General features: G+C 36.6%; 4 protein-coding genes across 5 annotated transcripts; 2 read left to right on the top strand and 2 right to left on the bottom strand.

Annotated features, from left to right (window-relative positions):
* Positions 1-1,729: 1,729 nt before the first annotated feature.
* Positions 1,730-2,501, bottom strand: LOC123198626 (uncharacterized protein At1g76070-like). The gene has a single exon (XM_044613349.1). The coding sequence runs from the start codon at positions 2,499-2,501 to the stop codon at positions 1,785-1,787; it is 717 nt and encodes a 238-aa protein (XP_044469284.1). The 3' UTR covers positions 1,730-1,784.
* Positions 2,502-2,641: 140 nt separating this feature from the next.
* LOC123198625 (DNA-directed RNA polymerase II subunit RPB1) lies at positions 2,642-11,456 on the bottom strand. Its single transcript, XM_044613348.1, has 14 exons — positions 11,149-11,456; positions 10,511-10,774; positions 9,503-9,802; positions 9,262-9,420; positions 8,898-9,059; positions 8,569-8,789; positions 8,347-8,488; positions 7,935-8,270; positions 7,544-7,830; positions 6,909-7,167; positions 3,744-6,826; positions 3,524-3,595; positions 3,273-3,326; positions 2,642-3,160 (listed from the first exon to the last, which is right to left on the bottom strand). The coding sequence occupies exons 1-14, from the start codon at positions 11,230-11,232 to the stop codon at positions 3,049-3,051; spliced, it is 5,535 nt and encodes a 1,844-aa protein (XP_044469283.1). The 5' UTR covers positions 11,233-11,456; the 3' UTR covers positions 2,642-3,048.
* A 1,386-nt stretch (positions 11,457-12,842) lies between these two features.
* On the top strand, positions 12,843-16,051 carry LOC123199372. Of its 2 annotated transcripts, none has more exons than XR_006498333.1 (3): positions 12,843-14,814; positions 15,490-15,626; positions 15,735-16,051. XR_006498333.1 is itself a non-coding variant. In XM_044614344.1 (3 exons), exons 1-3 carry the CDS (start codon positions 14,584-14,586, stop codon positions 15,877-15,879), a joined length of 513 nt encoding a protein of 170 aa, XP_044470279.1. In that variant the 5' UTR covers positions 14,504-14,583; the 3' UTR covers positions 15,880-16,051. The 2 variants fall into 2 exon arrangements, 1 of the variants encoding a protein (XP_044470279.1); XM_044614344.1 differs by having other exon boundaries at positions 14,504-14,814.
* Positions 16,052-17,196: 1,145 nt separating this feature from the next.
* Positions 17,197-20,738, top strand: LOC123199371 (probable prolyl 4-hydroxylase 10). Its single transcript, XM_044614343.1, has 8 exons — positions 17,197-17,611; positions 17,712-17,796; positions 18,209-18,306; positions 18,415-18,512; positions 19,770-19,899; positions 19,988-20,175; positions 20,270-20,356; positions 20,444-20,738. Exons 1-7 carry the CDS (start codon positions 17,421-17,423, stop codon positions 20,341-20,343), a joined length of 864 nt encoding a protein of 287 aa, XP_044470278.1. The 5' UTR covers positions 17,197-17,420; the 3' UTR covers positions 20,344-20,356; positions 20,444-20,738.
* Positions 20,739-21,019: the final 281 nt, after the last annotated feature.

The following is a 21,019-nucleotide window of genomic DNA, read 5'->3' as shown; positions in this document are numbered from 1 at the left end:
TTTATTATATAAACTCGATTCAAGTCCTTAAAATTATAAAAGTTTTCACTTTTCTGCTTTGCCAGCTTTAAAACTGATTAAATTGAAATTAAAACAATATGTAACTGAAGAAAATTATAACTTGAAATCATTATATGTTAATTCAACATGATAGTTTAACTAAATTGACCTGAAGATTGAACCATAACTCAGTATGATTCACCTTAGTCAATCTAAATCAGTTCATTCCAATAACTAATGATAATTAAACAATGATTTGAATCTAATTAATTATCGATCATAGTCAAACTAGTTTGATTGACCTATCTAGATTTTAAAACACAAGCTTAGACATGTGTATATTATAGAGAGGATTAAAATCTCTAAAGCACTTCTCAAGTAGGCTCGAGTGAGTCCGATCCCTATGTTAAATACCTGACTATCTTCCCGAATTAAAGGTATTTACATGTAAAAAAACTATGCATACAAATAAATTTGTACAAAATTTTTTTGTATAAATTGATATGACAACGGATAATTGAGTGATCAGATTGTATACTTTTTCTTTTACTTTAAAACTATTCAATCGGATTCTAACACATTAGATTTTACATAAAAACTTGTATATATAGTACTCTTCATTTACATGTCTACCCAAACCCTTGCCCTTGGGGACATAGTTGTTTGTTTTTAATATGTAAGGGGGGCATGAGGTTTTTCCTCAAACTTGAGGGGTCTTAATTGTTTTTCCTGAACTTGATGGCAGGCCAACTGCTAACTGCCAACGCCCAACTAGAAAAAGAAAGGGTTGAAAAGATTAGATCATCGGTGGGCTTAAATGTCAACGTAATAATAAAGATTAGATCATTATTTTTGACACATTTAAAATCTCGTTTTCACTATAAATTTAAGTGAAAATCAAAAGGTTTGAATTATAATCCATGTTTACAAATTCAAATACGGTATTGATTTAGTCGAAAGGTTAGTTCAAATATTAATTAATCCGTTAATGATTAAATTAATAACATGATAAATAGAGATAACAAATTAAAAAAATTTCAATTGTTGGACCGCAATCCACCTTAATCTAATCCCCAATCTAGGTTTGAGATAAGCATGGTAGGTGGTGCATATTATTTTGTGCCCATTCTAAGCTATTATTTGCTTCTTCTTCTTTTTTCTTGTTTGGGTTTGATATATACAAATACCTGAAACTACAATTTCTACAACAATCAATTTTATGACGAAAAATAGTAATAATAAGGAATCCATATTGATAAACCAAATTGATTCTGGACTTTGATCTAATGGTCATGCACATCATCAAGCCATAATTATGATGTAATATGTTGAACTAATCTACTATACCACAATTTCATTACCTGAATTCGTGTAAATACAAAAAATACTTCAAATTACCAAGCCATAATTCTATTTGTTTATGTATTGTAGATATATCAACCATATTGATGTATCGGTTTGATCAATTGAATCAAGAAAAATCTGAACTGATTTTTTAACTTTAAACCTTAAACCATTTAACCAAGTAAAGACCCCATAGAGATGTAAAAACATTGATAAAAACTCTTGCATGTTACGCATATTTCTTCAATAATTGAGCTTCATCTAAAAACTTAGCCCTGAGAAAACCATTTCTTGATTGAATAATTGGATTTAATATATAATAACAAGATGGTTTCCTCATAGATTGACACAGGAACTTTTAAAGAAAAGTGGTAAAGATACCTTGGAGAGGAAGAATAGTATTATTCATAGGAAAGCATAGGCAATCCTTTGCTTAGACCTTACACTTGCAAAGGAATAGGAGGTGCTTTGTTTCTTCTTTTCCACAAGTTAACTTCTTTTCTTGGCTCAATGGCAACTTCTCCATCCACAAAAATGTCTTCTTCTTGTTCTTTTACTTCTTCTTTACAAACTGTCCAATCAAAGTTATTTAATGTCCCACGACTGCTTGAAAACTGCTTCATTTGGCCTAAAGAAGGAACCCTTAGAGGAACTTTAACACTCTGTTTTGGTCCCTTGAAAGAGTTTTTCTCAGCAAAGGGCTTCTTTTTCATCTCTGTGGGGAAAAAGATTGGTGGGCTTTCTTGTAAAGCAACTGGCTTAGTTTTGGGTATATTTTTCTCAGTCTTCTTGTTCTTAACTTGGCCCATGCATGAGACTTTTGGAGAGGTGGGTTCTTGTGCCGCAAAGCTCTCAGTTTTGGGTTTTCTTCTCATCTCCTTGGGAATTATGGAGATGGTTGGAGATGTGAAGCCTTTTCTAGCAGTGGCTTTGGCTGGGCTGGCTGGAGGGCTCAATTGAAAGGTCACTGGAGATGCAGCTTTTGGAAGACATGAAATGACCTGGATTCTGAGTTTTGATGGTTTCTCCATTCTCGAAACTTGTGTAAAGATCTTAGAATTACTGATTCTAAGAGGTGATTTGTACTTATACAAAGAAAGCAAAATGAATGAGTCCAAATGAATCAATGGAATCAGTCTAAAAAAGGAAAATTTCATTGCCGGCTACAATTTAATATAAATTTACCGAGCAATTGACCGTAATTTTTTAAAGGTCGGCATCTAATTTTGGTCTTCAGATATTTTAAGATTTTTTGTACAAAACCCAAAACCAGATTGAAATTCAAATGAAAACCCAATTTACAGAAATCAAATTCCCTTCTGGGTTTGTTGCAGAAAGTGGAAAATCGTAGTGGCAACATGAACATCCAGACTTTGAAATAAGTTTACAAATAGAAATGGGTCAGCCTACTGGGGAAAGTTTTACACCAGAGGTTAAACCCAGTCTCAAGTAAATCTGTGAAAACAAAAATAAGAAACAAGCGCAAGTTTATACAGGTTGAAATGTTTCCCGGTCACTCAGAGTCGAGCTTCGAGTTTTGGGTGTACACTAAGTATCCCTTGTTTGTCTGTATAAGCACTAGTGATACAGTAATAATATCAGACAATAAAGAGCCATAAATACTATGATATCCGAAGATGGTGATAGATTAATTTCTGGATAATTGCCCAGTTCTTGATATGCTTCGGTCATCACTTGCTCTGGTCATTTTTTGTACCTTTCATCCTTGGTGCTCTTGTCATCCCTGTCTGTCTGAGGGGAGTACTGACTAGTTGATGAAGGAGAGTAGCCTGGCGCACTAGGCGAGTATCCAACACTTCAGAAAAGAATCAAAAGAAATGGTAAGAACCAAACTCGTAAACTTTCAGTTTGAATTAATACTGCAAAGTGTTACTTAAAGAACTTATATCGGAAAGTCTGCTTATTACCTGTATGGTGGAGAACCCGGGCTATAGTCAGGGCTTACTCCAGATTTATATGGACTGTAAAGTGAAAAACAACAGAAACATGTAACTTTAAGATTTCACAGCAACTGAAACAACACAAATCAACACTTATCTAACAACAAAAACAGATATCAAACTAATTTTCCTCGGATCACCATACAGAGACAACATAAAAGATGCTAGTGAAACCTGTTAAACACAATGAAACAACATAATAATCAAATGCATGTTACCTGCTAGGACTAAATGAAGGGCCTGAAGGAGAATAAGATGGAGACGTAGGTGAATATGATGAAGATGTTGGGCTGCAAAAAAAAGACAGATCAATATTTAACAGAAGAAAGACAGCAATAATGCTACCAAAATACTACGAGGCAACCAAATGACAGCAGGTAAACTATTCAGCATCTATAAAAGATTTTAAGCTTCAGCACCTATTGCATTTTGAAATACCTGTAATTTGGAGATGTAGGACTGTAAGGACTGGCAGGTGACAATCTTGGGCTGCTTGGTGAATAAGCCAGCGACGGACTGTATTTGGCAGACTGAGGACCGTAACTTGGTGAAGTAGGGCTATAGGTTGGTGAGGTTGGGCTATATGTCGGTGAAGTTGGGCTGTAACCAGGAGAAGTGGGGCTATATGCTGGTGAAGTGGGGCTATATGATGGAGATGTGGGGCTGTACGAGGGTGATGTTGGGCTATAAGAAGGTGATGTTGGACTGTAGGAAGGAGATGTTGGGCTGTAAGAAGGAGACGTTGGGCTGTAAGACGGTGAAGTTGGACTGTATACAGGTGAGGTGGGGCTGTACACTGGAGAAGTAGGACTATAACTAGGTGAAGTTGGACTGTAACTTGGAGAGGTAGGGCTGTAGCTTGGCGAGGTGGGGCTGTAGCTTGGAGAGGTAGGGCTGTAACTAGGCGATGTAGGTGAGTAAGAAGGACTAGTAGGTGAATAGGCAGGACTGGTTGGACTATAACCTGGAGAACTGGGACTATAGGTTGGTGAAGTGGGGCTATATCCGGGAGAAGTGGGGCTATATCCGGGTGAGGTGGGGCTATATCCAGGTGATGTGGGACTATATCCAGGCGATGATGGACTATATCCAGGTGATGATGGGCTATAGCCTGGAGATGAAGTAGGTGAAAAGGCCATTCCACCAACATAAGGAGAAAACTGAGCATCTGTAACAGGTGACAGACGGAGATTTGGGCTAAACAAGTAACTTGGAGACATCATGCCATCGTGATAAGGAGTTCCGGAAATGGGAGAACGAGCAGGTGTCATGCCAAAGTCCAAACCTTCCATATAACTAGGCAGCTGAAGTTCAATAGCATTCTTAAGCATCTCATCATTGAGATACAATGAACAGTCTCCTGTCCCAATTGGTGCAAGCTGGCCAAGCATTATATTCTCAGTGACACCCCTCAAATAGTCCGATTCAGCATACACTGCAGCATCAAGAAGAATGTCTACAGTTTCTTCAAATGAGCATCTCATCATTGGCCCAGTATCATTGCGATTGATTCCATGCCGAGTGATGGCCATCAAGTGGCCACGATAGGTCATCGTATCACACAGGATAGCCAAATGCCGATAATTCACATAGGATCCATCAAAGGATATGACCACACGCAATTCATCCAGCAGTGCCCGACGAACTGCCTCAATCCCAAGAACTTCAATAATTTCAATTAAGTGATTGCTAGTTGTTCTCCTTGCATCAACATCTTCATGACACATAACAGCTAAAAGATTAACACCTTCTGTATCCAGCATCCACTCATCCTCAGACTTGAATCCTTGATTCTCATCGAACTTGTTTGATTTACCCTTTTTAATAAATACTTTGTTGATATCTGGAATACCTCGCAAAGCCATTTCTGTAAGCATGTTACTCTCAATCTTCTTCAGGAAAACATCATCTTCTGCTGATTCATCATTAAGTTCACCCTTTGGGGCTTCATCATTCATGATACGAATACGCAGGATAAGTTTCTCAGCATTGTCATCATTAAATATACAAGTCAAATCATCATCAAACTCAAGATTAATCTTTTCAGCAATGGCAGCCATACTTAACTTCTTATCAACCATCATTTCCCGATTCAACTGGATACGAAGCAACCAAGGAGATATTTTTTCAGGCGCAACCTCCTCATCTGGCATCTCATAATATGACTTGACAAACTCAACGTCCTCATCAATTATTGTGCTCATTGGATCTGGATCATACCATACTTCAGTAGCTTCAGTAACGCTACGAAGGGTGGTGTATTCCAATGCACATTGCACATTCTTGGCCCTTTCCTTTGTTGAGTTAATTCCAGGTTTCAGATAAACAGAAAGAGAAGGTGTTTTAATTTTCTTAGCCACATTGATAATCTCCCTCAACCTAGGAACACCGAGAGTGACATTCTTTGCGCTAACACCAGCATAGTGGAATGTATTTAGAGTCATCTGAGTGGCAGGTTCACCAATTGACTGTGCAGCAACACAACCAATCATTTCCCCAGGTGCCACAAGTGATTGCAAGAATCGTGACTCTATCTCACCAATAACCCACTCAAATGCTTCGCGAGTAAGCCTATGCTCCTGCAACACTCTTTTACTGGCAAAAGTGCTGCGCAGCAAAATATTGAAGAATAGTGTGGCATTCTTTTGGGCTTCCACGCTCAATGGATCGTCACCAGGGACAACCTTCAGCCGCTCCTGGAGCTTGTCAATAGCTTCCACCACTTCCATTGGGTGCATATCAGAGGGCCTTCGTGGATCAACTTTAAAAGTCTTTTGTGCATTCCAGATAAGTCTCTTAAGGTTAACAGGCATAGGCCAAGAACTATCACCTGAGGTTGCAATCTCTGTTGCAAGTTGGAATCTATCTGCTTCAAGCTTCTGAACTTCAGCATCAAACACATCTTGCAATTCTTTGATTGTTTTCAAATCATCAATAAATTCTTGTAACAGATAATTCGGGTTCCAGTTCTCCTGATCCATCTCAAATCTGAAAGTCTTATCAAATTCTGATTTCTTCATTTTCAGAGAATCCAGAGTCTGTGATTCAATCCAGACAGCATCCATGCCATCTTCCCCATAGAGAAATTGGATTACATCACCCAATGAGTTCCTTACAGTGCCATCATATTTAACCATAATGTCTTCCATAGCCTTCACCAGACGCCTCTGGATGTACCCAGTCTCAGATGTCTTAACTGCAGTATCTATAAGACCTTCCCTACCACCCATAGCATGGAAAAAGAACTCTTGTGGTGTCAGTCCACGGAGGTATGAGTTTTCCACAAACCCTCGACTTTCAGGCCCATAGTCATCTTTGGTGAAATGAGGCAATGTCCGATCTATAAACCCAAAGGGTATACGCTTACCCTCCACATTCTGCTGTCCGACACAAGCAGTCATCTGTGATATATTGATGAAACTTCCTTTGGATCCCGCTGTCACCATTGCCTTAAGATTATTGCTCTCCGATAAACTTTTCTGTGCACTGCTTCCAGCATCATCACGAGCCCTATTCAAAACCTGAAGATTGCACATAAATTAGTACTGACTTGAAAATATCCAAAGCAGAACCAAAATATTATAAATACTTCAACTTAGGCACCTGATTCACTTTGTTTTCAAATGACTCCATCATAGTTCTGCCAGGTTCAGGCTCTAAGCTTTTCTCTTGTGATTTCCTGATTAGAGTTTTGACATCATCTTTTGCTTTTGAAATAGTTTCATTAATCGTTTCCATTGTTGCTGCATCAGCAATTGTATCCCCAATTCCAATGCTAAAACCATTCTGCAGAAGCCAATAATTAACAAGCCACTGTGTATGTCCCAAAAATTTGCGAGCTGCATCTGGACCAACCTCCTCCCTGTATGCATGAAAAATTTCAAGAATACAAAAAATGGAATTTGCAAGAACAACTTCTTAAAGCACTAAAAGCATAGCAGTCCCATTTTCACTACAAGCATTTGGAATACTCTATATAAGAACCAAACTGTTCTAGCCAAAATCATGGCTGCCAGTCATCCCCAAAGATATTCAGCTTTCCTCTCTCCCTAACTAGAGATTTAAGCTTTATATTTCTCTAATCAAATATATTTTGCTTTCTTTTGGACCAAGAAAGATGACTATTTTAGGAAGACTCAATACATTGACCAGGCAAGATTTTTTTATTTATCATACTTTCACTGGAGTTCAGCAATGCTTAAGATAGCTAAGTCCTAGCTCATACCCAGAGAACCTACCAAATAACATGAATAAGACTTCCAGTTGATGTGCCAAGTGTCTTCTTGCAAAGGGTTCCGGTAAGGAGCTCCCCCTTTTCTATACGGACTAGAGTATCCCCTACGGTAAGTAAGCCTTTGTCAAGATCTGAGTGCCAGGCAGCAGCTTTCATTAGATTTATCTGCTTTGGGATAATGAGATTAAAAACTTGTTTTCCGGTCCAAAGAGGCCGTGGTTTCAAAATGGCCGGTTGAGGAATTTTGCCATCAAAATCTTCCCACCACATCAAGATGTTCATGAATACATCCTGCAAAAACAAAGAAAAAATTAGACTTCTGTATTGAACACAATAAACAAAAGTATGGAAGTGCCTAAAGGGAGTGGGAATGGAACAGTGGTTGTTAATATCACCTTCTCTATGAAGGTGTCCCTTTTGGTGATTTTACGACATCCTAATAGAGTATCCTGGACAATGCCCATTACAGGCCGATTTGATTGAGGGGACACAATGCACTTAGGCACCATCATTAACTCCAAAACTTCCGCTCTTGTTTCAAATGATTGAGGTACATGCATATTCATTTCATCCCCATCAAAATCAGCATTGTATGGTGAAGTGACAGATAGATTCAGGCGGAAAGTTGAGTATGGCATAATCTTGATTCTATGCCCCATGATAGACATTTTGTGAAGACTGGGCTGGCGATTAAAAAGAACAAAGTCTCCATCATTGAGATGTCGCTCCACCTGCAACCACAATAGCAACAGTTAATACTTGTTAAGGAAACCCTATAACTATTACAAAGCTGGACAGGGACACTGCCTTATAACCAAGTTCCAAGTGGTGATCGCTACTTTTCTTCAAGTATCGAAGATCAAGCCTTTGACCATCATCCCTTATAATATATTTGGCACCAGTTTTGCCAGGTGGAGGATGTGGCCCATATTCGACAAGCTCTTTTAACCTATTTTGTAAATGAAAAGACTGATTACAACAGATAACAGAAAGACTAGGATAAAAATCAAAAAGTGACAAGATTTGTGCCTTTCAATGTTATACGGAGTCACTGTTTCCGGATAAGTGAGATTTAATGCAATACTCCACGGTACTCCCAGCTGATCAATGTTGATGGTTGGATCTGGTGTTATAACAGTTCGTGCTGAGAAATCCACTCGCTTACCCATCAAATTACCCCTGATCCGTCCTTCCTTTGCCTTAAGTCTACTACATATTGATTTTATAGGTCTACCTGATCTCTGTGTAGCCTGAAGGAAAAAAGATACCACAACAATGAAGTACAAAGATGTAACATATACATGTTTATAAATATCTTCTGAGTTTCCTGTCTATATTGAGCGTGTGAGAAACCATACCCTTGGTTGCCCAGGCAATTCATTGTCAAAATAGGTAGCTATGTGGAACTGTAATAATTGTGCAAATTCTGATATAATATGTGCAGGTGCCCCATTCCTTTCCTGTCTCCTCAAATTCTCATTGTGCCGAATAATCATTGCCAATTGATGAGTTAAATCATCCTGAATTCAGTAATGACACATCATAAGAATTCATATATATAATTCTTAGTTTTCACTTTAAATATACTAGGATAGTAATATATAAAATTCGATAAGAGTAAAATTCCCATGTACCATTGAAAGAAAAGGTACAGGCTGTTCATCTAAGATGAACCAGTAAGGCAATAATTCTGCAGAAGGAAGAAAACAAGTAAATACTTGCCTCACTCCTGGAGGAGGTATCCATCATCACAGAGGGCCTCACAGGAGGTGGAGGAATGGGAAGGACCTGCAGAATCATCCAATCTGGACGGGCATAGTTGGGATTCAACCCTAACAGTTGGCAGTCCTCGTCACTAATCCTCTTCAAAACACTAAGAACCTGAGATACACAAAATGAAACTTAGCATCATACAAGAAGGAGGTTAAAAAGAAGGCAGTAACATATTATGTGCAAAAATTACCCTTTCAGCAGTAAGTGTCTGCTTCCTTTCAACAGGTTCAGGCAGTTGCTCCGGATCATCACTCTTCTTCCTTTGAGCCTTGTACTCAGCAATCATCTTCATGCCTTCAATAGTCAGCTTAGGCTGCTGAGCACCACAGCCACCCCTACTCTTCTTAACAGGTTCTTCACCATCTTCACCTTGGACATTAATCTCATCACCTCCTTCACATTTAGTTTTGTTTTTGCAAGCATCCAGAATCTTTTTAAGCCTGTTTTTGGGATTCCTTATTTTCAAGGCTTGCTTAAACTTGTGATCTTCCTGTTTGATATGCGTCAAATCCCAAATAAATGAATACGAAGATCCTTATATTTAAAATTGGAAGTACCAAGAAAACAAGCAAGCAATACCAATATATATCAGAATTGACCTATAGAAAACCAAATAAAAAGAGGGGAGACCTCAACAGCTTAGACAAAGTAAGCAAAGAAAACCAACTTCAGATGGCAGCTAAACAAAGAAAACCAACTTCAGATGGCAGCCAAACAAAGAAAACCAACTTCTGACTGCAACTGAACAAAGAAAATCAACTTCAGACTGCAACTAAACAAAGAAAACCAAATCAGACTGCAGCTTTGAAAGCCTAATAAGGTCCATGGTCCACCTTTGGAAGAACAAAAAGTCTTTTCCAACTGTATCTCTCTTAATGATAAACATGCACATGTGTGTCTAAATGCATCACCCCTGATTTCACCTCAACATGCTCACACATCCTTTTGATTCACGTTTGCCCAAACATAATTTTTCTCATGATGTTTTCAGCAGCATTTTGCTTAAATAAATGCAAATGTCTTGCCTTCAGATACTATCTACAATTCTTTGATGCTAGTGAATAACCTATATGAAAATTTCATTTAAGTGATCCATGCCAAAAGATAACAAAAATTCTTAGGAACTTCTGACATATACTAGTAGAAATGAAGAACTCAGACCAAAACCATTATATACTAATGACCAAGGTATTGTTACCTCATCTGCTAGGATTTTGGAGCAATTAAAGCAAACAGATCGCATAATGCTGAGGACAGTCTTCATAAAGCCAATGTGAAACATTGGCTTAGCAAGCTCCAAATGCCCAAAATGACCAGGACACTCAGCCATGTTTGCAGTACAAGTTTCACACTTCATCTTCCTATCAATTGTACCAAGCCGAGGATCACTTAGACCAGCTACCTTTGGCTTTCCCCTCTCAGTTGTTTCACTATGCTCAATCTGTACCACTGACATTTGCCTCTGTATACACCAGCCGTCAATCATTCAATAAGTTACAAACAGCATTTACTTGACAAAAGTAACAGCAAACATAATAAAACTTAACTATGAATACAACCCAGCTCAATAAGTATTCCCTTGAGTATAAAGCTTTTTTTTTTTTTTTTTGCTTTTCAATTCTTTTATCTTTTTCTTATTTTCTCACCAACCAAAAACAAATTATACCCCCATAAATCTCTTTCAGAAGCTTAACCATTACGATAAAGAAAAACCTAAACCAGAAGAGAAATTAGAATTTCGTAATGAGTAGAATATTCAGTACTCGCTGAGAGATTCCTAGTCTGGGTGAACCAAACAAACTACTAAGAAATAAACAGAGAATCGAGAAAAATTACAATCTCGTCAGGGCTGAGAATGCCGAACTGCACCAGGCGGACCTTGGCGACCTCCGCCGGAGAGTAAGGAAACCGCGTGTCCATGACGATCGAATTCAAGTAAGCTGAGCTAGGGTTTCAGAAAGAAATAAAAGTACCAATTTGATTTGAAAAGTCTATATGTTAAATTACGGTTCTCTGTTTTTTCCGGTTTCTATTTTCGAGTCTGTAAGTGTTAAGTTGGTGTACACTTGACAGTGAGAGAGATCAAGATTTCGACCCCCCCAGCCCCTCTCTGAAACTCTACAAAGAGAAAGACCCTAACAAAGAGAATTTCAGATCCCTCGTCGATATTTATAGACAAAAAAGCGAGTCTAGGTTAACCGATCTACTTTCTTTTCCCAGAAGGACTAAAATGCCCTCCTGTCGTTGGGTAGTGGCCAAAACAAAGAGGCATTAATGGTTATTGGGCTGGCTATACGGGCTTCCACCGTTTTATGTTGTTCATCACCCTATTAAGATGCAGTTCTAGATGTCATCTACATTTTTCTAGGCACGTTAAAAGCGAACTAAAAAATATTTGAATCAAATTAATTTTAAAAAATTATTTATTTGAATTCAATTTTAATTTAAGTTTATTTGATTTAATATATAATGTTAATAAAAAATTATTAATAAAATAAATAATATTTTAAGATAAATTCGACTCATTAAAAATTTCAAGCTTTGTGTAAGCTCAGGATCTTAAAAATTTTTGTGCCCAAGCTTCAAACCTATAAAAATATTTCGGCCTCAGGCTTTGGACTTCAGGCCTTCTTATTCTGGTCTCAAATTTTTAGCTTTGGTCTCGTTGATTAACATTTTTTGGGTTTTACACTATTTCGAGCCTGACCATGAAACTTATGAAAATTACAAAGCACTCCTATAATCTCGTCAACACTCTTACAACCTCATAAAGGTTAAAAATCTAACAAATGCACCATTATTATATAATGAATTTTCAGTATTTATCAAACTTTAGATTTGAACAATCTCTATTCAAACTCGAACCCTATAACTCAATTGATAATTTTTTTGTCTAGGCCCACTTGAGGCCCAAATTATGTTCAATATGAAATTAAATCTTTCAAGTCAAATAATCAAACCTCGGTGTTGTTTAACCTAATTGACAAATTTAAATAAACGAACAATATCATCAAATAAATGAACAATATCATTCAAGGTATAAATGAGTTAAACTCAAACTAAGCTATTAAATTGAAATTTTGACTCATTTAAGTGAAATATAGATTCAATCTCAAGTTAATAAATCAAATTCACCCATGTTATGGGGACTTATTAACTTTGCATAATATCTACCAATTTCATATTTTATATGAATTATGTTTAGGCTAAACTTATCATAATTTTGACTTGTTATGTGATTTTAAATTAAAAATAAAATAATATTAAATTATACGATAATATATTTGACATATACTTAAAAATAGATATATTAGTATTTTTATAAAAAATAATATTAAATTTAATAAAATTATATATACTTATTTAGGTACACAAATATATATATAATATAATTAAATAATTTTAAATAAAAAATATAATATAATATAATTATATAATAATATATATAAATATACCTTGTTAACTCTATTAAATTTGTAAAACAGACACGGGCTCGGTCTTGAGACTGACCTATAAACCCAGACGGTCAGTTTGGGCTTTACGCATGGAGAGAGTGCCGTGACCGGCGAACAAATATTAATTAATAATTAATATATTATTTTCAATACTCGACAGCGCTGCCATGAAATTTCCAAGCTGTGAAAATCGGTGGCAACTGCCAAGACAATACAACACAAAGAAGAGTCGAAGACCAGCTACACGGTTTCCAGATTGGAAAGAAAAAGTCTTTCGTCTTCCTTGATTTCATCGTTCACCCATTTTATAAACGAAACGCAGAACTAAACTAAGCAAAACGACGGACGATGGCTTCAATCTACAGTTGCAGCGACTGCGGGAGCAATCTGAACCTGAAGACCACCCATCTCTATCCTGCTGACTTCTTCTTCGAGGCGGGCAACAAGGGCTCACTCTCTTTCGCTTTGATCGACGACACCAAGTTCAGTTTCGAGAAAGAGGACAAGGTGAGACCCTTTTTTGAAACTCGAAACTACTGGGGAATTCAGCGAAACAGGACCAAGATTAAATGCAATAGTTGTGGTTTTCATCTTGGGTTCATTTACGATGATGGCCCTCCGCTGACTGAAAGACCTGGCCGGGCCTTTCCCTTTGGAACCAGTCAAGCCATTCCTAGAGCTCCGAGATACAGGTTCAAGACCAAGGCACTTCGGATCTCCTCCGAGACTTGAACAATTTGCTACTCTGTTCTGTTCTGTTCCGTTTTGTATTTTCGATGGGGGTTCTTATGTAGATATGCTTGTTTTAATTTATATAATGGAATTTTAATTTCAATTTCATTTTATCTTTGCATTCAATTTTTGGAAATTGAGTTTATAAGTTAAGAAATCATGGTGATTTCCACTGTGGGGTAGACAAAATTTTTAACTTTGGTATGTTTATATTAGCATCTCAAAGACTCTGTCTAATCATCTAAAATTTTATGAAAGAAAGGATTGAATGGAATGTGATTCTAGTTCAAAAATTTTGAAGGGGGAGGTGGTGTAATCTGTTCCTATCCCAAGTACGAGGAACAAAACTTGAATCTTATATTGAAAAGTATAGTGTTATGTGGTTTATATATGCTGGACTTTTCAAGCTCAACAGATAACTTTTGATGGGTGGCACTCCCAAATTTCTGATCGTAACTTTTAATGGTATTGTTGCCCAATCATTTATTGGGTCTTGGAACAAACCAAAACCTTCCTTTGAGTTTTCTGGGTGCTGGGATGGTTAAGTTATTTCATTAAATACTGCCCTTCGTTTGGTTAAATAATTCTGAATTTTTATCCAAAGCTAGATTCCCATTATATATGTACAAAATAAAAGAAAATTTTATTGTACAATGATTAGGTTAGCTTGATTGAGAAATTTTTGTTTGGATTATTGTTGGCCGTCATCAATTTGCAAGAATTGGAGTTACCAGTTACCGCATTATGGAATTTGGATTTTCTGTTGCTAACTTAGTCAGTTGTTACTTGAAAATTTAGGTTACACCTGCCAGTCAAATTTTCTTTTTTATGTTTAGTTGCAGAGACAGCCCAGGAGGATCATATACTGTTGAACTTTGTGAAAACAACTGGGCAGATTTGTGTGGGAAATTCTTCATCAGTCACAGTTGAAAGGTAGGTTGGATTAGTAGCTATGGCCGTTGGTTATTAATGTCATTCTTTGTGGCATTTATTTGTTAATTTTATGTCTTCTATCATATAGTGATTGCATACGGTGTATTTTTAGAAAAACTAGAAAAGGAAATTAGCAAAAGAGTGTCTCGTGATGAAGCCAATGAAGGTGGAAACTGAAAGTGCTAGTGCAAAGACAAAACAGGAAGTTCCACCACCACCTCCACCGCTTCCGACAGGAAGAATCTGGGTACGGAAGACGGTTACAGAGAGCATAACGAAGCAAGAGATTGCCAGGTTCTGGATGCAGAAGCGCGTTGTCGAAGAAGATCATCTCCTTGCTGCTATCAAGGCTGCAGCACGTATCAGGGCTCGTAATATCTCGGTAAGACCTTATGCTGCATTAAGTTATGTGATCAAGCACTCATGAGTTGACTCTGCAAAACATCTGAATGCCTTATTACACTCTTGTTGTCTTGTAACTGTTGCATGTGGTTTGCCAATTACTATGAGGCCTCAACAAAGTTATTGTCTAATTGTGAAGATTACAGTACAGATAACCTTTTGATTCAAGCCTATGGCATATGGTTCAAGGTGATTAGATAACCGGGAAAAGAAAATTATGGTGCTCATAACAATTTGATGATATGATAGCATAACTTGGCTCATATGATGAGAATTGGAACAAATTGAATGACCACATAGGCCGCACTTTGTATTGATATAGGCTCCGAATCTGAACAATTAACATTCTAATGATCAGTTAACTGGCTACTTTTAAGGGATCAGTGTTGCTGATCAATTGTCGCTGAATGTAAACAACCTTGATGCACAAGATATTCTTGTTCCTTCTTGCTGTAGGAGAAGAATACACCTTAGGCGTCCTCTCCTTAATTGCACTTTCATATGTTGGTACATTAGGGTCTTCCATAATACTGAAGAATTGCATGCAGGTAAAGTTAAATAGGTCTTTTGATAGAGCGGGTCTCAAATTAGTCCATAATATGCTTTCGTATGCTTAAGTGTTGGATTTTCTAATTCTAGTTCAAATTTATGATAGGAGGAAGACTACAAGCAGTTTGTAGAGTCCTTAAAGGATGATGACGGTAATGAAGCTTGCAAGAAGAATTCTTCCAGCATCCCCAGTAGCAAACAAGACGAGATTGTCAACGAAGTGCGCGTGGGAATAAAGGACTGGTTAGTACAAACATCCTGCGGACCTTATGTGAAGTAGTAAGATATGCAAGAAATGCTGAATTGAGTAAACTTTTTGTCTAACAAGCATCTTTATACTGTTATGAGCAGGTGGACCAAAAGCAAGTATGCATACCTGAACCAACCTGCCATCGAATCCATGGAGCCTCCCAGAAAACGAACTTCAACTTACATTCCCAGTTGTTTTACTTACAAACCTGTTCCCGTGTATCCTTCTTCTCTCGGAGTCTTTTAGACCATTGCAGCTTCCTTCAATTGAATATTGCATTGATTGATATTATGAAATTTGATAGCAATGTATGAATGTGATCTGCCCAATTGAGAGGCTTTACATTTAATAAGTCTGTTTTCAGATGTTACTGTTAGTATTTACTTCAGAAACAAGAAGCAGCTTCATTTTGCAGGTATGGTTTTGTGCAGTGTTTGATTTGCTACTCTTATTTTCCATCTACTTTGCATCCTACTTTTGCAGTCCTCTTCACTATCTGTCTTCTAAATACAACAAAAGCATAGATGGATTAAGGGGTGCAGTCGAACCGAATCAACTATTGTTTGGTTCGATGGAGTTTATCTAAGGCTCAAGCTCAAATGCAAACTCAACGAGCTCTAATGTTGTCAACTTGAGTTCGAGCTCGAAAGTGAAAATGGGAACTTAGGAAACTTTTAAATTTATTGATATTATAATTTAGTCAAACTCGTGAGTTCTCTTAATCGAACGCATTATATTTAATTGCTTATCCTGTTGGCAGGATCAAAGTAGTCGTTATTGTCGTCTTTTTTCATTCTCTGACCTAGCTACTCACCCTGCACCATGCAACAACAACTCTGCCCTTACCAGTTTATTCTCTGTTTGGTTCTTCTGACAGTGCCACCAACTACAGTCTCCGATTTGTTTGACATCCTGCAAGCCAGAGAGATAACGAAAAAAGATAAAAAGAAGAATCATAAAAGAAAAAACTAATGAAAGAAAAAGATCATAATGCCCAAAATAGTAAAGCCAAATATTTCAGGCTTTAACCCATTGGCAGACATTATAAATGGGAAAATTGGGTTTTTTTTAAATAAATCAAAGAAATTATTATCAGGCTTTTATAATTTTAGTTGATGACATTTAACTAACACATGCTGAATATGTTACATCACATCCAATGTTTTGATTTTTTTTTCTGGTATGACACCAATAATTTATAATTAAAAAAAAGATAAAATTTTATTATTTTAAATATTTTTTTGATATTTTATATTTATACCTTCTTTAATTTCTATCTCTTATAATTATTAAATAATAATTATTTTTTAATATTTTTAAATAAAATAATTAACTAATTTTATTAAATATCGTGATTTAATGTAGAGTACATCTTTTTATGTAATTATATGATTATTTCTTTTAGTGGGTAAAAACGGTATTTTGTATTTGTTAATTATTTTTAAATTTAATCGGACAGGGACAAAAATGGAAGACAAAAAACGAAATGCTAAAGATTGAGACAAGACAAAAATCCTAAAATTTAAAGTCTTCGTAAATTATCTTTCTAAAAATAAAAATGAAAAATGAAAAACAGGCAAAAGTCCCAAAATCTCAGAGCAGCCACTTCAGTCACGATAATTTATAACAATTTAAAATAAAATAAATGAAAAAAAAGGCCTAAGTACTCGACAGCACTTCCACGAAGTCTTTAGCTTTCTGTTTCAGATCTCGCTCTTCGAATTCAAATCTAGATTTTTGACGGATCAGAATTTCAAGGAAATTGTAGTTTTGAAATCTCAAGATCAATGATGAAGGCGAGGCATTCGCGAATCCCGCCGCGGAAATCGTCGTCGTCGTCGATGTTGATTTTGACGGTTTTGGTTATGTTTACGTTCATGATTTTGATTCTTCTTGCTCTCGGGATCTTCTCGATGCCGAGCCATCCCGGCGATTTGCCGAAAGCAAACGATCTCAATACGATCCAACATAAGATGAAGTATGTGTTTTGTTTTATGATTTAAAGTTTTGATAGGTTTTGTTGAATTGGAGGCTGCTTTTGTAATAATGTTGATTTTGTTTTGCTGTTCTGATTGTAGAATGGCGGAAAATGATGGCAAGGGGGAGCAGTGGGTTGAGGTGATCTCGTGGGAACCTCGAGCTTTTGTTTATCATAATTTCCTGGTAAGTTTTTTAATTCCTCTTTAATTTATTTCCAGTTTTGTATTATTTATTTTCAATTGGGCTTTGAAATGCTACTTATTTTGTGATTGATTGCTTTTATTAATAGCAAATCTAACGGACAATTGGGTATGACAATGCTCGATGTGTTAACATTGTGACTGATTCTTACACCCTTAAACAATAATATGAATTGTTTTAAAGGAACTGGAATGCGAAATTAGTATGCAGGTTGTGTGAACTGCATATCTTGCCTGTTTGAGAGCCACAGTTGCTGCTTTCGCTCAAGAAGCATATCGTGTATATGGGGAATCAGATATTATTGATTCCCATTCTCTTTTGAAAGATTCTATGACTTTTCAAAGCTTAATTTCCTTTTACAGCCATCACATATTAAGGATTTTTTTTTTGGCAGACCGAAGAGGAGTGTAATTACCTAATCGAACGAGCCAAGCCCCATATGCAAAAGTCAACTGTTGTTGATAGTGAAACTGGCAAGAGTAGAGATAGCAGGTGCTTAATTTAAGATAATTTTGCAGAAACAAGATTTTGTTTAATATTTTCCTCCTTTTTTGTTTTTTTGTTTCTTATGGAATAGTTAGTATCCCTCTCAATCTGCAGGGTAAGAACGAGCTCTGGAACATTTTTGGCCAGAGGACAAGACAAAATTATTAGAGACATTGAAAAAAGAATTTCAGATTTCACCTTCATACCTATTGGTATGCTGTTTGACTTGAACTACCATTTTTTGCTTGGTCATCTCTATCTGCTAAAATATAGAAAGGGTTTGTTTAAATCAATAGAATTATTTACAAAAAGGGATAAAATTTTGGAGCATATGATGATGAATTTATATAATGACTTGCAAATGAGAAAGTTATGAAAGATTTTGGAAGAATTTATGCCTTGGATCTTCTTTCTATGAAATTGAGGAAGGTAAAATCTCTTTGGTAGGTGCCTCCATTCACCTTGTCTAGGTCCCAGAAGAATGTAAGATTTTTACTTTTTCATATTTATTCATAACTTTACCCTTATCCTATTTTGAGCGGGATTAAATCCTAAGACGTTTTGTATGACCACAACAGACTGTTTTAGCTAGCTAGTAGATAGTTCTTCTAGCTACCAAAAAGAGGACATATATTACCATCATTACAATAATTTTTTTTGTGAATATTAATTTTTCTAGTTTTGAGATCAAATAGTTCAAAGATATTTTGTACTGCATGGACCATAGTGATCCCTGTCGCCCTCATTGCCTCTGTTTGGATTTAGCAGTTTGTGCCCAGCAGTAACACAAACATAACTTTTATAACCTATTCAATAAACAAGTCTTATTGGATGGACCAACAAATGGGGACTTGCATTGTTCTCCTTTCTATGAAGATTACTCTTGGCAGCACTACCACCACTCTGCTGCTACTGCATATGTTACTCTATCCAGCAGGTTACCGAGCAATTTTGATTCTGGCACCACCAGATATAGATTTACCTTCTACCATCACTACTACAACAACAACTTATGATCCCATCACTGCCAATTCACTTTTCTAGAAAAACCTGCTCCACCATGGAATAACTACCTTGTCTGCTCTAAACATCACTTCTACCTTTTTCTTTGTCCCTGTAACTTTGATTACAGATTTTTCAAGGACCACCTTTTTAACTACCACCATCCACAGTTGCAAAAGATACTGGTGAGTAGTGAACAATAAAGTAGTGTTTTTTAAATATTGTGGTGAATTCGGTTTACTCTAAATCCATGGATGCATTGCCTTTCCTTTCATCCAACACACTGCTGACGAGGAAATAGAAAGAAGCTTGTTTCAGTTGAGTATTTTGGGTCCAGTGGGTGGTTTTCTTCTGGTGATTCTATGCACAGTATGTCTTATGCTTCAATTGAGTTGTGATGTCTATATTTGTCATATTTGGTCTGAATATTCATTTGCTATTGCTTAAACTGACGCTATAGCATACAGAGCATGGGGAAGGACTGCAAGTTCTCCATTATGAACCTGGACAGAAATATGAGCCTCACTATGACTACTTCATGGATGAGTTCAACACTAAGAATGGCGGGCAACGCATGGCCACTGTGCTAATGTACCTGTAAGGCACATAAAATTTCTGTATTAGTTGCATTCAGCGTAAGTTCATAGTTGTGTTCCTATAATTTCCTTTGTTTTACATCATACAGCTCAGACGTTGAAGAAGGAGGTGAGACAGTGTTTCCTGCTGCTAAAGGGAACATTAGTGCTGTGCCTTGGTGGGATGAATTATCTGAATGTGGAAAGAAAGGTCTTTCTGTTAAACCAAAGATGGGGGATGCATTGCTTTTCTGGAGCATGAGGCCTGATGCCTCTCTAGATTCTTCTAGTTTACATGGTTAGTAAGAGTTACCATAAATTATTGCTGCATTACCCAAAAGTTTTTTCATCTCATAACAATCTTATCAAGCTGTTCTCTTTTGTTACTCCAGGAGGTTGTCCCGTGATTAAAGGAAACAAGTGGTCATCAACAAAATGGATACGCGTCAACGAGTATAAGATTTAAACTACAGACTTAAGTAATTTTCTCAATCCCTGAGTAGATCTGAATTACAAAGCAATCCACTGTTTTCTTATATGACAAGATCTATTTTCTCATCTGGCAGCAATTCGTGTTTGAGTTCTTGCGTTGTAGCAGTGCTTTTGTAAAGCCTCAGCAAAAACTCCCTGGGTTGGTGCTGTAAGTTTTAATGTTCTGCTGTACCCTGCTGCTAAACTTGCTCTTTCTTTTTTCTGTTTTCTTTTTAAGGGAGCATTCGCATGTTACTACAACATAGAATAAAATTTTTTTGGAATTTTTACGAGCATTCCAGGTTGAAAAAATTTAGGATATTTGGTTTCCTATAAGTGATGTAAAACCAAGAGCTTATATTTGTTTAATATTAGTTCTTAAATTGCTTATGGATTTTATTCTTCTTTGGGATTTTTTTCTCTTTTTAGTGAGGAATTTAAATGTCAAAAGATTCGACTAATACTTGGATGGAATTGCTAGTAAGTAACAAGCTAACCATCATATTTTGCTTCAGACTTTTTTGTGGCCAACAAGAGAAAATGACATCCTATTATATATGTTTATTCATATTTTCACTTTCAAATAGAATACCCAGTGGAAGGGTTGCAATTGAATCGAGTTTAACTGGGTTAGGTATTATTTGGCTCAAGTTTGATTCTATTGCATTTAG

This window comes from Mangifera indica, chromosome 16 (assembly GCF_011075055.1).
Source record: "Mangifera indica cultivar Alphonso chromosome 16, CATAS_Mindica_2.1, whole genome shotgun sequence".
Lineage (NCBI taxonomy): Eukaryota > Viridiplantae > Streptophyta > Magnoliopsida > Sapindales > Anacardiaceae > Mangifera > Mangifera indica.
Note: the sequence above shows the minus strand (reverse complement) of the source record. Positions and strands in the feature narration are given on the sequence as shown.